This window comes from Salmo salar, chromosome ssa21 (genome assembly GCF_905237065.1).
Source record: "Salmo salar chromosome ssa21, Ssal_v3.1, whole genome shotgun sequence".
NCBI lineage: Eukaryota > Metazoa > Chordata > Actinopteri > Salmoniformes > Salmonidae > Salmo > Salmo salar.
Genome location: NC_059462.1, coordinates 30,169,043 through 30,189,061, shown reverse-complemented (window position 1 = coordinate 30,189,061; position 20,019 = coordinate 30,169,043). Strand labels below are relative to the sequence as shown.

Sequence of the window (20,019 nt, the reverse complement as noted above, 5' to 3'; positions counted from 1 at the left end):
GAGAAAAACTAATTTCCCAGACGACACTGTAGCTTGATGTGCACTGCACATATTGCTTGGGAAATAGCTACTCTAGTGAAAATGGGCTTCTGTTTAACAATCAGATTGCCAGGATATGGATTACATCCAACGCTAGCTACAAGTACTGCGGGCTGTCAAACGTGAGACTGTGCCTGGTGTTGTTGCTGATAGTTGGTTACACTAGCTACTCGCTAGCATGATCAAATAATGTAGCTAGCAAGGTGTTGTAGAACGAGTGTCATATGAAACACATTCCAGACAGTGGTTCTTGCTGTCTTGGCATAACTGTGATTGGACCGAGAGCGTTGATGGAAAAACGAGGCTGTGCACTTCTCCTTTAACCACAAGTGTGTACAACAAGCCCTAAGAAACTTAGCTCATTCACATCCAACCTTTTTGAAGTAGCACTGCAGTAATTTGCCAAGGAAGTGAGGACGCAATTATTATTTTTCCATAGCTTGTTTTGCTACCTCAAGCATTTTAGTGAAGTGAAACCGACATGTTTCAACGTAAACTTGATCGTGTGTGCTTTGCTTGTGAATACATAAACTTAAGTAGCCCAGCTGCCTACTGATTTGACATCCAAAATAAAGGTTTTTGAAGTTTTATTATTTTTCATAGTCATTGAGAGAGTCTCTCCAACCCAGTTCCTGGAGAGCTACAGGCTTGTAGGTTTTTGCTCCAGCCCAATTTTAACTAACCTGATTCAGCTTATCAACAAGCTAATCATTAGAATCAGGTGTGCTAGATTAGGGTTGGAGTGAACCTACAGGACTGTAGCTCTTCAGGAACCGGTTGGCTAGCCCTGCCTTAGGATGTCATATGACCCAGTACCGTCACGCTGCTTGAGTAGTTACCCTTCTACAGCTGGACAAAGCCCTATGGGCTGGATCCTAACTTTAAACACACATGTAGGCTAACTTAAACTGTTGTATTACATAGGCTGCGTTTACACAGGCAGACCAATTCTGATATTTTTTTAGTAATTGGTCTTTTTACCAATCAGATCAGTTCTGAAAAATATCTGATGTGAAAAGATCTGATGTGATTGGTCAAAAGATGAATTAGTGGGGGAAAAATATCAGAATTGGGCTGCCTGTGAAAACGCAGACATTGATGTATTTATTAGGTTCCCCATTAGCTGCTGCCATGGGAGCGGCTACTCTTCCTGGGGTCCAAACAGGAATAAAGCAATACATCATTTTAAAACAATAGCCTACATCTTAAATAAAACAATACATCATACAATATAAAATGTACAATATTACAGTGTGTGTAGAGTTTGTTGGAATGTGTGTGTGTCTCTCGTCACAGTCCGTGTTCTGTGAGGTGGTGTTTTTAAAAAATCAGATTTTACTGCTAGCATGAGTTCAGTGCTTTCAACATGTCAATACCTCTCACAAAGACAAGAAGTGATGCAGTCAATCTCTTGATACGGAACACTTAGGGCTGTGGCGGTCATGACATTTTGTCAGCCGGTGATTTTCAAGCAAATAACTTCCGGTCTTATGGTAATTGACCGTTAATTAACATACACAGATTTAGCATCTCCTGGCTTCCACACATAGCCTACAAGCCACTGATGCAGACCTTTGGAACATCTACATTTTAAAAAGTGTAATAAATCCATGTAATATAGCCTACACTTTCACAATAAATCCATTATTTATTTTAGACAGAGTCGCACACTCATATATAAACTCCCAGTAATTTATTGGGTAAATAAATTACCGGGAGTTTATATATGGAGTGTGCAACTCTCTTTATCTTTATAGTTTATTCGCCTTTAGTCAACACCTCCACACAAAATCATTTTTCTGGGTGTGCGCCAGCTCATCTTTTTTATTAGACAGTTATAAAGAAACATGGTATGAAGAAAATGTAGTCTATTTCAGAAGAACAGAATAGCATACTCTGTCCTTATGTTAAGCCCTGATCTGGCTATGGCTATGGGCTACACTAGTTGATTTAGTAGACAAGATTTGCTTAGACTTCTGTGTCATTTTATAGAATGAAGAATACAATTGAACATAGCTAAATAGTAAGGATATTTTCTTTAAATGATTTGAGGGAGTGCACATTCTGTGTTGAGTGCTTAACAAAGAAACAGGTACTCCTATATGCTTAATTTAGTTATTTATGTAACTTTAGGGCTATATATTTTGAATACATTCTAGGGCTGCATGATGCGACTCTAACGGTGATTTGAAAAAAGTTGCATGAAAGGTATGAGCTCTGCTTTGTTTTCTTTGTGCAGGCTGTACACACTTCATCAATTTCTCATCCACAATATTTGACATGCACTTGATAATGCCTCGAATTTCCTGGCGGCATCCCCTTTTGTGTGGCAGTAATGCCGGCAAAAAAAAACAATGCCTTTTGCAGCCATTGGCCATTGTGCCCTTGGGCTGAATATAATCATTAAAATTCCCTTCTCCCAGCTACATGCTCCGAAGCACCTCACTCACATGGCTCTCCGTCACATGATCAGGTCTTTTTCACAGGCTACAAGTGAAGACCGACATATCTGCTACGCAACTGCTCACGTCCATAACCAATTCTGAGGCGCATATTAAAGATATTGGAAGAACTGTCCAAATGTACTTTGTCAGCCAACAAGATGAGTAGGCCTAACGAACAGCTAAAGCACTAGAATATGTCGGTCTACTATCCCCCATAGTACAAAAGTTGTCCTATTCTATCTAGAAAGAAATATTCCAAACATAGTCTGGTTGTGGGATGAGATGGAGCCCAAATTAATACAACCACTAGCATAAAAAAAAAAAAAAAAATAATGCAATGAGGCTGACACAACCGATCAGAACGTTTAGCTTAAAATTTGATAAACTATAAGGCTATTTCTTCACATTATAAGTGCAGCAATGCTCACATGGCAGTAGGCTATTAGCGTGAATGTTCCATTAGCGGGAAAACACCATTCTCAAACGTGACTGTAAATGTGATTTATGCATGTAATGCTTTTATTATGAAGGTGAATTTTTATAGTGAAAATGATCTTCCCCAAACTTAAAACTCACGCGCTGCTTATGTATGGCAGTTAGGCTCTGCACCCGTTGTAAAGCGGGTTAATGTGCTTAGTTTTAAGAAGTTATTTGGCCACTTTAACAAACCTTAACAAAACATATAGGCCTATGGGCTCGGCTACATGAGGTGTGCAACTATGATTTGAATTCTACAATGTAGAAAATAGTAAAATAAAGAAATGCTTGAATGAGTAGGTGTGTCCACATTTTTGACTGGTACTGTATGCTTTTCCAGCAGTTTTGATAATGTCAAAAGCTGCACTTAAGTCTAACAAAACAGCTTCCACAATCTTCTTCTTAATTTCTATGCATTATGCAATGGCTAATGCTGTGTTCTTTTGCTCAAACATATTATTATTTTTGGGGTGATTATTATTTCTCAAAGATTGTTATAAAAAATGTGGCCATTATCTTTTCTACGTACTTTGTATCTGGTTTTAGAGGTTTAAGTTTTTCATTCCTAAATGTATTACATAAAATGTTTTAGTGTGTGTGTATATAGAGATTCTTTTTATAGATAGATATCTATCTCCTGGACAGCAATTTCTCACCTCTTCCACACTCCCTTTAAAGAATTCAAAATTACAATGTTTGTCTTTTTATTTTTTGGTCAGTTATACATGAATTTGAAGGAACAGAGTTTGGCAAACGTAGGCATGACATGCCAAAAACAATCTTGCCAATGAAAAAGTAATTCAAGTAGTTGGCAATATCAGAGGGAATATGGATCAGTTTGCCTTTTTGCCCAAAATTGTTTTGAAGGTAATCCAAAGCCTTCATTGTTTATGTAACTTATCTTTGTTTCATAGTACAGTTTCTTTTTTGATGTCAAAGGGAGATATGAGATGGAGCTTGAGTATGGCCAATACAGAGTTAAGACATCTGACCCTCTTTCTTTCCGCTGTCATCTCTCAGTAATGGCGACGTTGCCCTGCTGAACTGCACAGCGATCGTCAACACAAGTAATGAGACTCTGACGGACAAGAACCCTATCTCTGAGAGCATCCACACATACGCTGGGCCTGAACTTCGAGACGAGATGCTCAAACTGAAAGGTAGGGGGCACCACTAACTCATCAAGTTAATGACAACATGCCTGGTTTGCACTCAGTGGGCACGAAACATGAGAAAGAAAGTACCACATCCGTTTCAAAACACTTTCTCAACTTGATCAATCAGAATGCTTATTTTTGTTGTCCAAGTAAAACTTCTGTTGGTTTGTGTCTACTGATCATGATCTTGTGTTAAGCTGTGAAAGTGAATGTCATGTGTTAACATAATGTGAGCACTGTGGAGGCAAACACATTACAGACAGGTTTTTATATAAAATGCATATTTTAGAAAAGGGAGAAGTGTTGGTTTGTGTCCATTGGGTCTTGTTGCTATGTAAATCCCCTTCAAGGCTGTGTTCTTTGTGGGATCTTGATATACTCTTGTATTACCATTTACATTTACGTCATTTAGCAGACGCTCTTATCCAGATTACCGGTATGTATGTGTTTATCTACAGGATGTCGGACAGGCGAGGCAAAGATGACCAAAGGCTTTAACCTGGCGGCGCGCTTTATCATCCACACGGTGGGCCCCAAGTACAAAACCAAGTACAGGACTGCTGCAGAGAACTCGCTGTACAACTGCTATAGGAACGTCATGCAGCTCGCCAGGTAAGACATTAAAGATGCACTATGCAGAAATAGTTCTGCCATTTCCTGGTTGAAAAAATTAGAATAGTTTGCCTAATTTCAGTTTGCTACAAAACAAGCAAGTATAGTGTAGAGAATCATTGTACCATCTAAACCACTGTGCAATATATTTTCCATAGCCAAAAATATTGTATTTTCAGCTGTTTGAAGCTGGTGTACAAAACCAAAAGTAAGACGCAAAAACGAAACATGAGAACGGGAAGCATAGAATAGTGCACATAGAACAGATCTACGACTTCTTAGACGTGCTTTCAATGAGAGTGACAGATCTATCATACACTTTTCTATGTGAATTTGTTCAGGTCACCCAAATAGTTACATATTGCAGCTTTAATTCATTTGTCCACATCAGTTTGACTGATGCATAAGTACAACACATTGTTCGACGAGGCCTGCTCCCTCGTGTTCATTTGGCTAACTGCAGTCCGCTAGGTGTGACTGGGACGGCAGGCATGTTGATTAGATCACAGCTTGTTTACATACGAAGATCACAGCTTGTTTACATACGAGGGAAGTGTTCTCTCCCCACAATACCACACAGGTCTGTGTGTAGCGTGAGGTGCTCCCTTACAGCCTCATGCCTCTATACACAGGGCCTGAGTAGTCACTGAGTGGTTTGATGATCATGAAAACAAGGTAAACCATATGCCATGGCCATCTCAGTCACCATCTTTCTCAAATCACTTTTTTGTCACATGCACTGAATACAGCAGGTGTAATGCTTACTTAACCAACAATGCATTTTTTTTTTAGTAAGAAAATGTTTGACATTTATTTTTTTAAATGCAGAAGTTACACACAATAACATAACGCAGCTATATACAGGGGGTTACCAGTACAGAGTCAATGTGCAGGGTTACAGGCAAGGTAATATGTACATAAACCACTTTACTCTGTTTGTGGTGTGTACTGCACTGTGAATTGAATGGGGTTTGTGGTGTGGCTACTGTTAGTATGTTTTTGTGTGAGCTGTTTGTGTGTCTCTGCAGAGAGCAGGCTATGGCGTCTGTGGCCGTCTGTGTGGTCAGCACAACTAAGAGAGGATACCCACTGGAGGACGCTACACACATTGCCTTCAGTAAGACACGCACAGCACACATTCACTAAGTTAATGATCTCTTATACATTAGCGTACAGTACACTGTCACAATTTCATGTAGTTAACATGTGGCTGTCAACTATTCACACTGGCATGATGTTCAGTAACTCATCCATGACCCCTGACCTATATGAAACATATGAAGGTGTGTGCAATAATAATTTATTGCGTTTATATAGCACCTTTACAAATACAGTAGGTGCTAAAAGCGCTTTACATTGTAAGGGGGAAACTCCCCTATCCCACCACCAATGTATAGCACCCACTTGGGTGATACAAAGCTACCATTTTCTGCCGGAATGCTCACTACACATCAGCTAGCATATCTGTTGTCTGTTACAGTGTATATAACTGTGTGTATGTTTGCAGGAACGGTCCGCAGGTTTCTGGAGAACTATGGAGAGAGCATAGAGACAGTGGTGTTCGCTGTGACAGACATGGAGGAGGTGTGTTATTTTCTCTTCTGCATGGTCAGGAGTTCCTGTGATGTGTACACATGCTTAGGTTTACATGCACATAATTGCACTGGCTTGTTCTAAGGACATTTTTTTTCTGGCGTGAAATTCAACTTAAGGGGAATGTTTGGAGTATTTAAGCTGTGTTTCGAAGCTGTGTTTTTTGTGATTCCTCACTAATTTGCTTTTCATAGAACATTAAATATTTCTAATATAACATGAATGTTTCAGTTTGAGGTAATTATTCATGTCTAAGATGGCAAACACACAGTGTAATTCACCGATAAGAGGGAAAATGCACATAGTGATTGGAAACGGAGGATGTGTGTGACGGTTTTTGTGTTAGAAAGCATGCGTGGGTGTGTGGCATCTAATATCTGTGTGGTTAACATAGTTTTGTGTGTGTCTCAGCCCACATACAGGAAGCTGCTGCCTCTCTACTACCCTCGTTCTGAGGAAGAGGAGCGTGCCAGCCTGCCCCTAATCCCGGCTGACATCGGGAACTCAGAAGGCGAGCCTGTAGTCCCAGAGAGACAGATCCGCATCGCCGAGAAACCAGGCTGTCTGGAAGGTAAGAATACATTTCCCACAACCCCCTAGATGTGACCCATCTCTGAGCTGTAGTGCATTGTTGCTATGGTAACCATATTGAAGCCACAACATCAGGACCTGAAACAAACTTTTTGATCCACCAGCCACTGTGGCAGGTAGATAAAAAATCTGATTGGCTGGTAGATTTTTTTTTGTAACATTTTTTATCAGACAAAATATTTTTCCCGACATAATTACACCATAAACAAAAAAACGGATGAGCGTGCTTTGTAATGTTTCTAAAGCAATATATGTATTACTAGCAAGAAGTGATCTGGTATATTGCTACATTTTTACCCCAAAAAGGTGACCCAAATCTTTTAATCAAAATAGATGAGCCAAATGTTCAGCTGCCCTTTTAAGGGCAGGAGGTGACGGAACTTGGAGCGGCTGGAGCTGACAGTGTGACTGTGACATATGAGAATCTGACTGCTTCAGCGAAGACATGCTACTATACTCAAACATTAAACTATCTAGCTTGTGAACAAAACATTGTAAATAGCTAAGAAACACAAGGAGAAAACGCTCACTTTAGTAGAATTTCGAAAAAATGAATCTTCACTTCAATCAGTACGCACAGCTCCCCAGCCAGGCAGTGTTTATGCTCATTGCGCGAGGTGGGTTATATATAATAGGATTCATAGGTCTTTGTGTGATTAGGTACCAGCTATGAAACAAAAAGATAAACACTTCAAAAACAGCTACTGTAGAATTTTGTTTTTAGCTCGAAATGTGCTCATGCTTGACTTCTAACTCTTTTTATTTTCAAATGCAAGTGAAATGCACACTGTGGAGCCCTGACCACCCGCCAACGTGGCTGATGAAATAAACATCTTACCCGCCAATTGCAAAATCTAGCCGCATTTGGCGGGTGTTCATTTTAGGCCCTGAACAACCTACATTCCATGTAGGTGATACATTGTATGAATACATGGTGATAATAGACCTGCCTCCACCGGCAGTTTTCATCTCTAAGCAGCAGCTGTATTTCCTGGAGTCTGAACAGCACAGTCCTGGCCAGTACTGCCTGGTTTAAAACCAGGTCATTTGTATCCATGGAGACGCACTCAGTGGACATGGGAGAAGAATGCAGGATGATCTTTCATAGTCGAGTTAGTGGAACATCTCAGTCATACCCTCGGCCAGTGGTGGAACACACACCCACACACGACAGACAGACAGACACAGACAGACCTTACATCAGTGTGGAAGGCATTAGGAGCCTAATTGTTAAATGAAACATGTCTTTCTGTTGGTTCATCTTTTCCACTGAGCGCTGCCCTGACAGGTGCTCTGATGGCAGAGAGGAGGATGTACAGGTAACAGAAAAAATAATGAAAACACTTAAGTAAATGAGCGATACAAAGTATATTGAAAGCAGGTGCTTCCACACAGGTGTGGTTCTGGAGAAATTAACATCCCATCATATTTAGGGTATGAAAATGCTGGGCAGGCCATTATTTTGGCTACCATGGCTATGCCCCCATAGGATGACAATGCCCCTATACACAGGGCCTGAGTAGTCACTGAATGGTTTGATGAGCATGAAAACGATGTAAACCACATGCCATGGCCATCTCAGTCACCAGATCTCAACCCAGTTGAACACTTATGGGAGATTCTGGAGCAGCAACTGAGACAGCGTTTTCCATCACCATCAACAAAACACCAAATGATGGAATATCTCATGGAAAAACCGTGTCACATCCCTCTAATATAGTTCCAGATGCTTGTAGAATCTATGCCAAGGTGCATTGAAGCTGTTCTGGCTTGTGGTGGACCAATGCCTTGTTAAGACACTTTATGTTGGTGTTTCCCTCATTTTGGCAGTTACCTGTGTCTTCAATAAAGGAATGCAATATGGCCTCCCTCCTGTGTTCAGATATTTTCCTGAGTGTTGAAAAGGTTTCTCGTCCCGTAAGGTTGTGTTGTAGTTTTGTCTAGATGTGTTGATGTACAGTGGGGAGAACAAGTATTTGATACACTGCCGATTTTGCAGGTTTTCCTACTTACAAAGCATGTAGAGGTCTGTAATTGTTATAGGTACACTTCAACTGTGAGAGACGGAATGGAATGTAAAACAAAAATCCAGAAAATCACATTGTATGATTTTTAAGTAATTAATTTGCATTTTATTGCATGACATAAGTATTTGATACATCAGAAAAGCAGAACTTAATATTTGGTACAGAAACCTTTGTTTGCAATTACAGAGATCATACGTTTCCTGTAGTTCTTGACCAGGTTTGCACACACTGCAGCAGGGATTTTGGCCCACTCCTCCATACAGACCTTCTCCAGATCCTTCAGGTTTCGGGGCTGTCGCTGGGCAATACGGACTTTCAGCTCCCTCCAAAGATTTTCTATTGGGTTCAAGTCTGGAGACTGGCTAGGCCACTCCAGGACCTTGAGATGCTTCTTACGGAGCCACTCCTTAGTTGCCCTGGCTGAGTGTTTCGGGTCGTTGTCATGCTGGAAGACCCAGCCACGACCCATCTTCAATGCTCTTACTGAGGGAAGGAGGTTGTTGGCCAAGATCTCGCGATACATGGCCCCATCCATCCTCCCCTTAATACGGTGCAGTCGTCCTGTCCCCTTTGCAGAAAAACATCCCCAAAGAGTGATGTTTCCACCTCCATGCTCCACTGTTGGGATGGTGTTCTTGGGGTTGTACTCATCCTTCCTCCAAACACGGCGAGTGGAGTTTAGACCAAAAAGCTCTATTTTTGTCTCATCAGACCACATGACCTTCTCCCATTCCTCCTCTGGATCATCCAGATGGTCATTGGCAAACTTCAGACGGGCCTGGACATGCGCTGGCTTGAGCAGGGGGACCTTGCGTGCGCTGCAGGATTTTAATCCATGACGGCGTAGTGTGTTACTAATGGTTTTCTTTGAGACTGTGGTCCCAGCTCTCTTCAGGTCATTGACCAGGTCCTGCCGTGTAGTTCTGGGCTGATCCCTCACCTTCCTCATGATCATTGATGCCCCACGAGGTGAGATCTTGCATGGAGCCCCAGACCGAGGGTGATTGACCGTCATCTTGAACTTCTTCCATTTTCTAATAATTGCGCCAACAGTTGTTGCCTTCTCACCAAGCTGCTTGCCTATTGTCCTGTAGCCCATCCCAGCCTTGTGCAGGTCTACAATTTTATCCCTGATGTCCTTACACAGCTCTCTGGTCTTGGCCATTGTGGAGAGGTTGGAGTCTGTTTGTGTGTGGACAGGTGTCTTTTATACAGATAAAGAGTTCAAACGGGTGCAGTTAATACAGGAAATGAGTGGAGAACAGGAGGGCTTCTTAAAGAAAAACTAACAGGTCTGTGAGAGCTGTAATTCTTACTGGTTGGTAGGTGATCAAATACTTTCATGCAATAAAATGCAAATTAATTACTTAACAATCATACAATGTGATTTTTCTGGATTTTTGTTTTAGATTCCGTCTCTCACAGTTGAAGTGTACCTATGATAAAAATTACAGACCTCTACATGCTTTGTAAATAGGAAACACTGCCGATTTTGCAGGTTATCAAATACTTGTTCTCCCCACTGTATATGAATATACTGGACTGGTATATTATATTTAGTTACTTTAGTTACTCACTTTAGCCATGTGTCCGCTTTGATGCCTTAATATTGCCTCTCCTTGGATGACTGTTGTCCATATGGGGCTCAGCCCTAGATTATAAACTCCAGACCTAGAGGTGTGAGTCAGGCCCAACGACAATAAACACACACACAGACATTTCACAGCAATGGTTTAAAAATAGGATATTTGTTGATATAACATTTAGGGAGAGTGTATTTTCTTTTAGAGTTGAAAGTCATTTTCATAGATTGTTGTATCTGTGTGTGTGTGCTGTTTAGTTGACTCTGAGGCGGAGACTCTGGACTCAGACCTGGGCCAGGTGGGGACTCATGCGTTTTCCCGGATGGAGGGAGACGTGGACAAACAGCGCAAACTAATCCTGCAGGGCCAGCTGTCTGATGCAACCATGCAGAAACAGCACCAGAGAAAGTGTGTTACACAACTTGTACACTACGTCCCTACCATGCATCCTATACCCTAGTTTTACCAACATTTACAGTACACCCTAAGCCAGTACAGTGTTTCCGTAATGTGTTATAACCTCTCCTGTTGTTGCAGTTATAACCGCTGGTTATGTCGAGCCAGAGCAGAGGACTTGTCTGACATAGCAGCACTGAAAGCCTTATATCAAACTGGTGAGTTCAGTGTGTGTCTGTATGTGAAATCCTTTTTCCAGCTCATTGAAAACAGCATCCGGGGGTGAAATAATCAGTTTTATCATTTTTACTTCTCAGGATAAAAAATGGCCAGTAATGAAACGGCCTCTGTCATGGCAGGACATCTTTCTTTCCCTCATTCTCTTGCTCCCCCTCTTTCTCTTGCTTTCTTTTTCCTCAAACTCGTTAATTTAGTTTCATTTAGTTCTTTGGATCTCTTTTTATACTTATTTTTCAGCCATAGATATAATATAGTGAGGCTTGTGACACCCTCCTATTTCAGAGTGTAATTGTTCCATGCCTCCTCTAGGAGGCAGTGTCGTAACACTGGCGGGCTGCTGGGCTTATCTTTAAGTTGTGTGTGTGTGTGTGTGTGTGTGTGTGTGTGTGTGTGTGTGTGTGTGTGTGTGTGTGTGTGTGTGTGTGTGTGTGTTTCCACAGGCGTTGACATGTGTGGCAGGACAGTGATGGTTCTTGTAGGCAGAAATATTCCAGTCACCCTCATCGACATGGAAAAGGTACCAGGCTTCATTTGGAGGCAACATCATGAACATCACCGTTTTAGTGGCACAATAGAAAATAAATCAATATTGTTGCTCTGTGAACAAGCCTTGACCTCTCCACCGTGTGTGTATTACTCCACTACAGGCCCTGCTGTACTTCATCCATGTCATGGACCACATCACAGTGAAGGAGTATGTGATGGTTTACTTTCACACACTGACCGGAGAACACAACCATCTGGACTCTGAATTCCTTAAGAAGCTTCATGAGATTGTAGACGCCAAGTAAGACGCACACCACATATTTGACTGATTTTAGGAGAGAGGGAGGGAGAAAAGGTATATTACAGACTGTTGGTTACCAGATACGACAAGTGAATCAAATCTGAATGCGTAAGATGAAACCGTTCTCCCTGTGATCTTTAACCCCTATGAACTATCAGCTGTAGTTTGTTCTTTAGAGTGTACAGTTGGCTCATCCTCCAGTAATAGTTGATTTTCACTGAACAGTTCTGGTTTATCACCTTTTTGTATAGCATCTATTTGCATTGACCCCCACCCTTTGTTTTTAACACTGCTGCTACTCGCTGTTTATTTTTAATACATAGTCACTTTACCCCTACCTACATGTACAAATTACCTTGACTAACCCACACATTGACTCGGTACCGGTACCCCCTGTATATAGCCTCGTTATTGTGTTACTTAAAAAAAAAATATTTAGTAAATATTTTCTTAACTCTATTTTATTTTCTTAACTGCGTTGTTGGTTAAGGGCTTGTAAGTAAGCATTTCACTGTTGTATTCAGCCGATGTGCCGTATAAAATTTGATCCAAACATAATGTTCAAGCTACCATGAAACCAAGGAGACATTGCTTATTTTCCGATAACTGAAACGGGATAGCTTTTGGGTACACGTACGTTTTGGAAACCTGGAGTCTGTTTTGGAACGGCTTCCCAACGCTCTGAGAAGGTTCCCAGAAAATGAGATATTGGCGGTGACACAGTCCAAATCAAAGACACTAACATTCCGAAAACATTTGCATTTCTGGCCAACTCTACAAACTTCACTGATCAAACAGCTTGTTGCTGACAACAATCGGCCATGAATGAACTTCATGTGCAATTGAAGAAAACGGCATCAGGTTCTGTGACTTCTAATCTCCCCTCTTCTGTTTCAAGATGTCACAAAGCACCATACATTTTAACTTAGCAGTGCCAATGTCAACACTATATACCATAACCATGCGTACCCTCTGCTTTAGTACATCTATTACAGTCTAAGATGAGGTCAACTACTAAATACTTTTCCCCCTGTCTGACACATTCACACTGCTCTAGAGCTGAAAACCACGTCCTGCAAATGAAAACCAGAAGCCTTCTCACCTCAACCCCACAGCCATAGATAAGGCAACACCACCCACAGTACTCCAACTTCTCAGCAGTGGTCGTACTACACAACTTCCTCTTTCGTGAACAATGTGAGATTATAGTCTTTGAAGCTAGTTGTTGTTGTAGTCATTGAGAGATTCTACAACCGACTATCTTTTTTTATTTTTTATCTGGCTCTAACCAGAATAGAAAGAGTAGTGGGAGGCCCCGGTGCACAACTGAGCAAGAGGACAAGTACATCAGTGTATAGTTTTAGAAACAGACGCCTCACACGTCCTCAACTGGCAGCTTCATTAAATGGTACCCGCAAAACACCAGTCTCAACGTCAACAGTGAAGAGGTGACTCTGGGATGCTGGCCTTCTAGGCAGAGTTCCTCTGTTCAGTGTCTGTTCTATTTCTCATATTAATCTTTTATTTTTATTGGCCAGTCTGAGATGTGGCTTTTTTTTTTGGCAACTCTGCCTCAACTCACGCTCTCTGACCTCACTCAAGGGGGAAGTGACTACTTACTTGTACAAAGTTATAAAAAAAATCCTCTTATAGTTTCTAAAATCACAAACCTCTCTTAACAAAAACACTTTCATAATTTTTCATATTTCGTGCACAACGCATCGGAAGGACACTTCACACATATAGTGTGTATACTTTGTTACAGTATTTCCTTTAACATTTTTCATGACATAACAAAATAACAAACAAACCGACATCCGTGTTCTTTTAGGTCACCTTCGACCATTCCCCACGTTCTATGTTAAAAATATTGTTCCAGTATTCGCTTTAGAACGTGTTAGAGTTTCGGCGGGAAAATATCTGTGAAACAAAGGCACATTCCTGTGGTGAACATTGGAGAGGGAGATGCTGAATGTTCTGTCCTTGATTTACAACCGGGTGTGCTGTCAACCCCCTGCTGTTGATTGTGGAATGTTGTCCCACGCCTCTTCAATGGCTGTGCGAAGTTGCTGGATATTGGCTTGAACTGGAACATGCTGTTTTACACGTCGATCCAGAGCATCCCAAACAGGCTCAATGGGTGACATGTCTGGTGAGTATGCAGGCCATAGAAGAACTGGGACATTTTCAGCTTCCAGATCCTTGCGACATGGGGCGGTGCATTATAATGCTGAAACATGAGGTGATGGCGGTGGATGAATGGCATGATAATGTGCCTCAGGATCTTGTCACGGTATCTCTGTGCATTGAAATTGCAATTATGTTCATTGTCTGTAGCTTATGCCCCAAAGCCACCATAGGGCACTCTGTTCACAACGTTGACATCAGCAAACCACTTGCCCAGACAACACCATATATGTGGTCATTTAAAAAAAAATCTCTCTTTGGTTTGTTCAAAGGACCCAATTGTCTGCAAAAAGAAAAATAACCAGCAAACTGTTCTGGAAATAGTTTTGAGTAAACCTAAGCCGCTTGAAGAACTTGATGGCAGTTAAAATGGGTGATGAAACTGGAATTGCTATGTAGTTGAATGTTAAAGCTGCAATGCGTAACGTTTTGGGCGACCAAACCAAATTCACATAGAAATGTGACTTATAGATCTGTCATTCTCATTGCAAGCAAGTCTAAGAAGCAGTAGATATGTTCTATGTGCACTATTTCTATGCTTCCTGTGCTTAAGTCTTCTTTCCAGGCATATTTTTGATATTGCTGTTTTTTTCTCAAGGGCAATAATAAATCATAATAATTATAAATATTTAATATGCTAGCCAATAGTGACATGTCAGTAAATGGCTTTTGCTTTGTTTTGTATTCCAGGTTTAAGAATAACTTGAGGGCTTTCTACTTTGTACACCCCTCTTTTCGCTCCAAGGTAAAGTCAACAGTACCCCTGTTTTACTGCTTCCCAAACACTTGTTAGGTGTATTTCTACTACTTGGCATTATTAGGATATGTACAGTATATACCAGGGTTGGGGTCAATTCCAGTGAATTCAGGTACACTGAAATAAAAATGATTTTCAATGAGGAAAATTTGGACTTGGAATTTGGTTTACTTTCTGAATTGACTGTTTTATGCCCTCTTAGTTTACAACCTTTTCTGACCAAGATCAGCAGGGCTCTATTCACACGCGCACACACACCACCCCACTACTGTTCTGCAGTTTCACCAAGACTTATTTTGGCTGTGAGCCTCCCTGACACATTACCCTGTTCAAGCTTCAACCTCTGGTCTCATCTGCATAGTTACTGAGTTGAATCAGCCCTTTAGATGGGAGAAGGCTCACAGTTTAGCAATATACTAATTGGTCAATTTAAAGGATCATGAGCGCCGAGGTAACTTGACTCTGAGGTGTGTATGAGAGACGGGCCTGGCATTGTTCTGGGGGTCATTAGAATGAATGCTGAAAATGGATTTAAATGGTTTGGAATGGGAAGCAAAGCACACACTTGCATACTGAAGAGGAGAGTGAAGTCTATTGGCCTTACTCAATCAAACCTAATAAGTGGGTTTTAGGGAGAAGTAAATTCCTCTCAATAGATTACCACTTAAACACAGTGGAAGGCTTCAGCCAAAACACATCTGTGTTATAAACAAGTATTACAATTGAACCTTCAGGGCAGGTTAAATTGTAATCCCTCCCACTTTCACCAGTTTTTCTTAATGTATCGTATCATGTTAATTTCTCTTGTGTGTCAGGTGTCCACCTGGTTCTTCACTACGTTCAGTGTGTCAGGGATGAAGCAGAAGGTCCATCATGTAGAGACCCTCCAGCAGCTGTTCACTTGTATCCTGCCTGAACAGATAGACATTCCTCCCTTTGTCTTGGAGTACGATGCACGGGTGAGGCCCTACACACACCATTCTCTCTGTCTAGTTTACCAACCTTGCTGACCTACATCTGCAGGGCTACACACACACACACACACACTCTCTCATGCATTGAGCTGTGGGTATATTCCCACATTGTATCAGATTATAAGTGTTGCGTGTGTGTGTTACGGTTTAAAATGTAACATGTACCTTCAGACTATTTTTGTTGGTTTGTTCAAAGGACCGAATTGTCTGCAAAACGAAAAATAACCAGCAAACTGTTCAGCAAATACCAAGACATTTGATGAACTTGATAAAACCGGAATTGTTATGTAGTTGAATGTTAAAGCTGCAATATTGTACTTTTTGCGCGACCCAACCAATTTCACATAGAAATGTGACTTATAGATCTGTCATTCTCATCAAAAGCAAGTCTAGGAAGCGGTAGATCTGTTCTATTTGCACTATTTCTATACATCCTGTGTTTAAATTTCATTTTTCCTTCTTCTACTTTCGGTTTTGTACACCAGCTGAAAATACAATATTTTTGGTTTTGGAAAATACAGTATCAGTCAAAAGTTTGGACACCTACTCATTCAATGGTTTTTCTTTTCTTTTTTACTATTTTCTACATTGTAGAATAATAGTGAAGACCTCAAATCTATGAAATAACACATATGGAATCATGTAGTAACCATAAAAGTGAGAAATCAAAATATATTTGAGGTTCTTCAGATAGCCACCCTTTGCCTTGATGACAGCTTGGCATTCTCTCAACCAGCTTCACCTGGAATGCTTTTCCAACAGTCTTGAAGGAGTCTTGCTGAGCACTTGCAACAGTCTTGCTGAGCACTTGTTAGCTGCTTTTCCTTCACTCTGCAGTCCAAACCATCTCAACTGGGTTGAGGTGGGGTGATTGTGGAGGCCAGGGCATCTAATGAAGCTCTCCTTCTTGGTCAAATAGCCCTAACACATGTTCCTGGAGGTGTGTTGGGTCATTGTTCTGTTGAAAAACAAATGATGGTCCCATTAAGCGCAAACCAGATGGGATGGCGTATCGCTGCAGAATGCTGGGATGGCGTATCGCTGCAGAATGCTGGGATGGCGTATCGCTGCAGAATGCTGGGATGGCGTATCGCTGCAGAATGCTGGGATGGCGTATCGCTGCAGAATGCTGGGATGGCGTATCGCTGCAGAATGCTGGGATGGCGTATCGCTGCAGAATGCTGGGATGGCGTATCGCTGCAGAATGCTGGGATGGCCATGCTGTTTAAGTAAATCACAAACAGTATCACCAGCACAGCACCTTCACACCTCCATGCTTCACGGTGGGAACCACACATGCGGAGATCATCCGTTCACCTACTCTGCGTCTCACAAAGACACAGCGGTTGGAACCAAAAATATCACATTTGAACTCATCAGACCAAAGGACTGATTTCCACTGCTCATGTTTCTTGGCCCAAGCAAGTGTCTTCTTATTACAGTGAGGGGGAAAAAAGTACTTGATCCCCTGCTGATTTTGTAAGTTTGCCCACTGACAAAGAAATGATCAGTCTATAATTTTAATGGTAGGTTTATTTGAACAGTGCGAGATGGAATAACAACGAAAAAATCCAGAAAAACGAATGTTATAAAATGATTTGCATTTTAATTAGTGAAATAAGTATTTTACCCCTCTGCAAAACATGAACTTGGTGGCAATCAGAGGTCAGACGTTTCTTGTAGTTGGCCACCAGGTTTGCATACATCTCAGGAGGGATCTTGTCCCACTCCTCTGTGCAGATCTTCTCCAAGTCATTAAGGTTTCGAGGCTGACGTTTGGCAACTCGAACCTTCAGCTCCCTCCACATATTTTCTATGGGATTAAGGTCTGGAGACTGGCTAGGCCACTCCAGGACCTTAATGTGCTTCTTCTCGAGCCACTCCTTTGTTGCCTTGGCTGTGTGTTTTGGGCCATTGTCATGCTGGAATACCCATCCACGACCCATTTTCAATGCCCTGGCTGAGGGAAAGGGGGGTTCTCACCCAAGATTTGACGGTACATGGCCACGTCCATCGTCCCTTTGATGCGGTGAAGTTGTCCTGTCCCTTTAGCAGAAAAACACCCACAAAGCATAATGTTTGATGGTGGGGATGGTGTTCTTGGGTTCATAGGCAGCATTCCTCCTCCTCCAAACATGGCGAGTTGATGCCAAAGAGCTCCATTTTGGTCTCATCTGACCACAACATTTTCACCCAGTTGTCATCTGAATCATTCAGATGTTCATTGGCAAACTTCAGACGGGCATGTATATGTGCTTTCTTGAGCAGGGGGACCTTACGGGCGCTGCAGGATTTCAGTCCTTCACGGCGTAGTGTGTTACCAATTGTTTTCTTGGTGAATATGGTCCCAGCTGCCTTGATCATTGACAAGATACTCCCGTGTAGTTCTGGGCTGATTCCTCACCGTTCTCATGATCATTGCAACTCCACGAGGTGAGATCTTGCATGGAGCCCCAGGCCGAGGGAGATTGACAGTTCTTTTGTGTTTCTTCCATTTGTGAATAATCGCACCAACTGTTGTCACCTTCTCACCAAGCTGCTTGGCGATGGTCTTGTAGCCCATTCCAGCCTCTTTGGTCTTGGCCATGGTGGAGAGTTTGGAATCCGATTGATTGATTGCTTCTTTGGACAGGTGTCTTTTATACAGGTAACAAGGTGAGATTAGGAGCACTCCCTTTAAGAGTGTGCTCCTAATCTCAGCTTGTTACCTGTATAAAAGACACCTGGGATCCAGAAATCTTTCTGATTGAGAGGGGGTCAAATACTTATTTCCCTCATTAAAATGCAAATCATTTTATAACATTTTTGACGTGTTTTTCTTGATTTTTTTGTTGTTATTCTGTCTCTCACTGTTCAAATAAACCTATTAAAATTATAGACTGATCATTTCTTCGTCAGTGGGCAAATGTACAAAATCAGCAGGGGATCAAATACTTTTTTCCCTCACTGTATTGGTGTCATTTAGTAGTGGTTTCTTTGGAGCAATTCAACCATGAAGGCCTGATTCACGCACTCTCCTCTGAACAGTTGATGTTGAGATTTGTCTGTTACTTGATCTCTGAAGCATTTATTTTGGGCTGCAATTTCTGAGGCTGGTAACTCTAATGAACTTGTCCTCTGCAGCATAGGAAACTCTGGGTCTCCTTTCCTGTGGCGGTCCTCATGAGAGCCAGTTTCATCATAGCGCTTGATGGTTTTTGCGACTGCACAGCTTTCAAGTTCTTGAAATTTTCCGGATTGACTGACCTTCATGTCTTAAAGTAATGATGGACTGTCATTTCTCTTTGCTTATTTGAGCTGTTCTTGCCATAATATGGACTTGGTCTTTTACCAAAGAGTGTGCAAAGCTGACCACAAAGCAAAGGGTTGCTACTTTGAAGAATCTCAAATATATTTTTATTTGTTTAACAGTTATTTGGTTACTACGTGATTCCATATGTGTTCTTTCATAATTTTGATGTCTTAACTATTATTCTACAATGTAGAAAATAGTAAATGTAAAGAAAAACCGTTGAATGAGTAGGTGTGTCCAAACCTTTGACTGGTACTGTATATTTCACAGCGGTTTAGATGGCACAATGATTTTCTACACTATACTTGCTGGTTTGTCACAAACTGAAATTAGGGAAACTATTAAAATTTTAGCAACCAGGAAATGGTGAAGCGATTTCTTTATTTTAGTCATTTATTCTGGGTTATTTCAAAGTTACTGTTCAGTCGCTAAAATACCTCCGCTGATGTAAACACTTGATATGCCTGTTTAGAAAACTTACACAGGTCTGTGTTCTACTTAAAACTCAATTTGTCAGCTGGAGTTATCACCCTAAATCAGATGGAAAGGAAAAGCAGAACTGAAAAGGAATGAGTGTTACACAATAGCTCTTTAAATATATTTTTTTATCTTGTATTGAGATGAAGCAGAGAGAGGGGAAATGATGCAATAACTCCTTACTGGCTCTGGGTGACTCGTTAGTTTGTGGAGTTGGTTCATTTGTAAGCTTTTGCGCTGATAGTGGTTCCTGGAGAAGTGGGTATACTCTAATTATGCAAAAAAATTGCTAAAACGGCCCGCCCAGTGAAGGAAAGGTGCCCTATGTGAAAAATTCTATGAGAAACGGTGATTTATACACTCTGAATGACCTAAAATCATAAATT

The 20,019-nt window shown here is 41.3% G+C and overlaps 1 protein-coding gene across 5 annotated transcripts in view; it reads left to right on the top strand.

The window, feature by feature from the left end:
- Nucleotides 1–20,019, top strand: part of LOC106582084 (ganglioside-induced differentiation-associated protein 2) — a 44,970-nt gene that overhangs the window by 2,743 nt on the left and 22,208 nt on the right. For all 5 annotated transcript variants that reach the window (XR_006761193.1, XM_014164815.2, XM_014164811.2 and 2 more), the window contains exons 3-13: nucleotides 3,981–4,120; nucleotides 4,576–4,729; nucleotides 5,758–5,846; nucleotides 6,237–6,313; nucleotides 6,734–6,893; nucleotides 10,781–10,931; nucleotides 11,061–11,137; nucleotides 11,600–11,676; nucleotides 11,807–11,946; nucleotides 14,824–14,878; nucleotides 15,706–15,849. Coding sequence is in view for 4 of the 5 variants with exons in the window: in XM_014164815.2 (XP_014020290.1) it covers nucleotides 3,981–4,120; nucleotides 4,576–4,729; nucleotides 5,758–5,846; nucleotides 6,237–6,313; nucleotides 6,734–6,893; nucleotides 10,781–10,931; nucleotides 11,061–11,137; nucleotides 11,600–11,676; nucleotides 11,807–11,946; nucleotides 14,824–14,878; nucleotides 15,706–15,849 (1,264 nt within the window). In the remaining variant the exon portion in view is untranslated. The remainder of the gene's footprint in view (nucleotides 1–3,980; nucleotides 4,121–4,575; nucleotides 4,730–5,757; nucleotides 5,847–6,236; nucleotides 6,314–6,733; nucleotides 6,894–10,780; nucleotides 10,932–11,060; nucleotides 11,138–11,599; nucleotides 11,677–11,806; nucleotides 11,947–14,823; nucleotides 14,879–15,705; nucleotides 15,850–20,019) is intronic.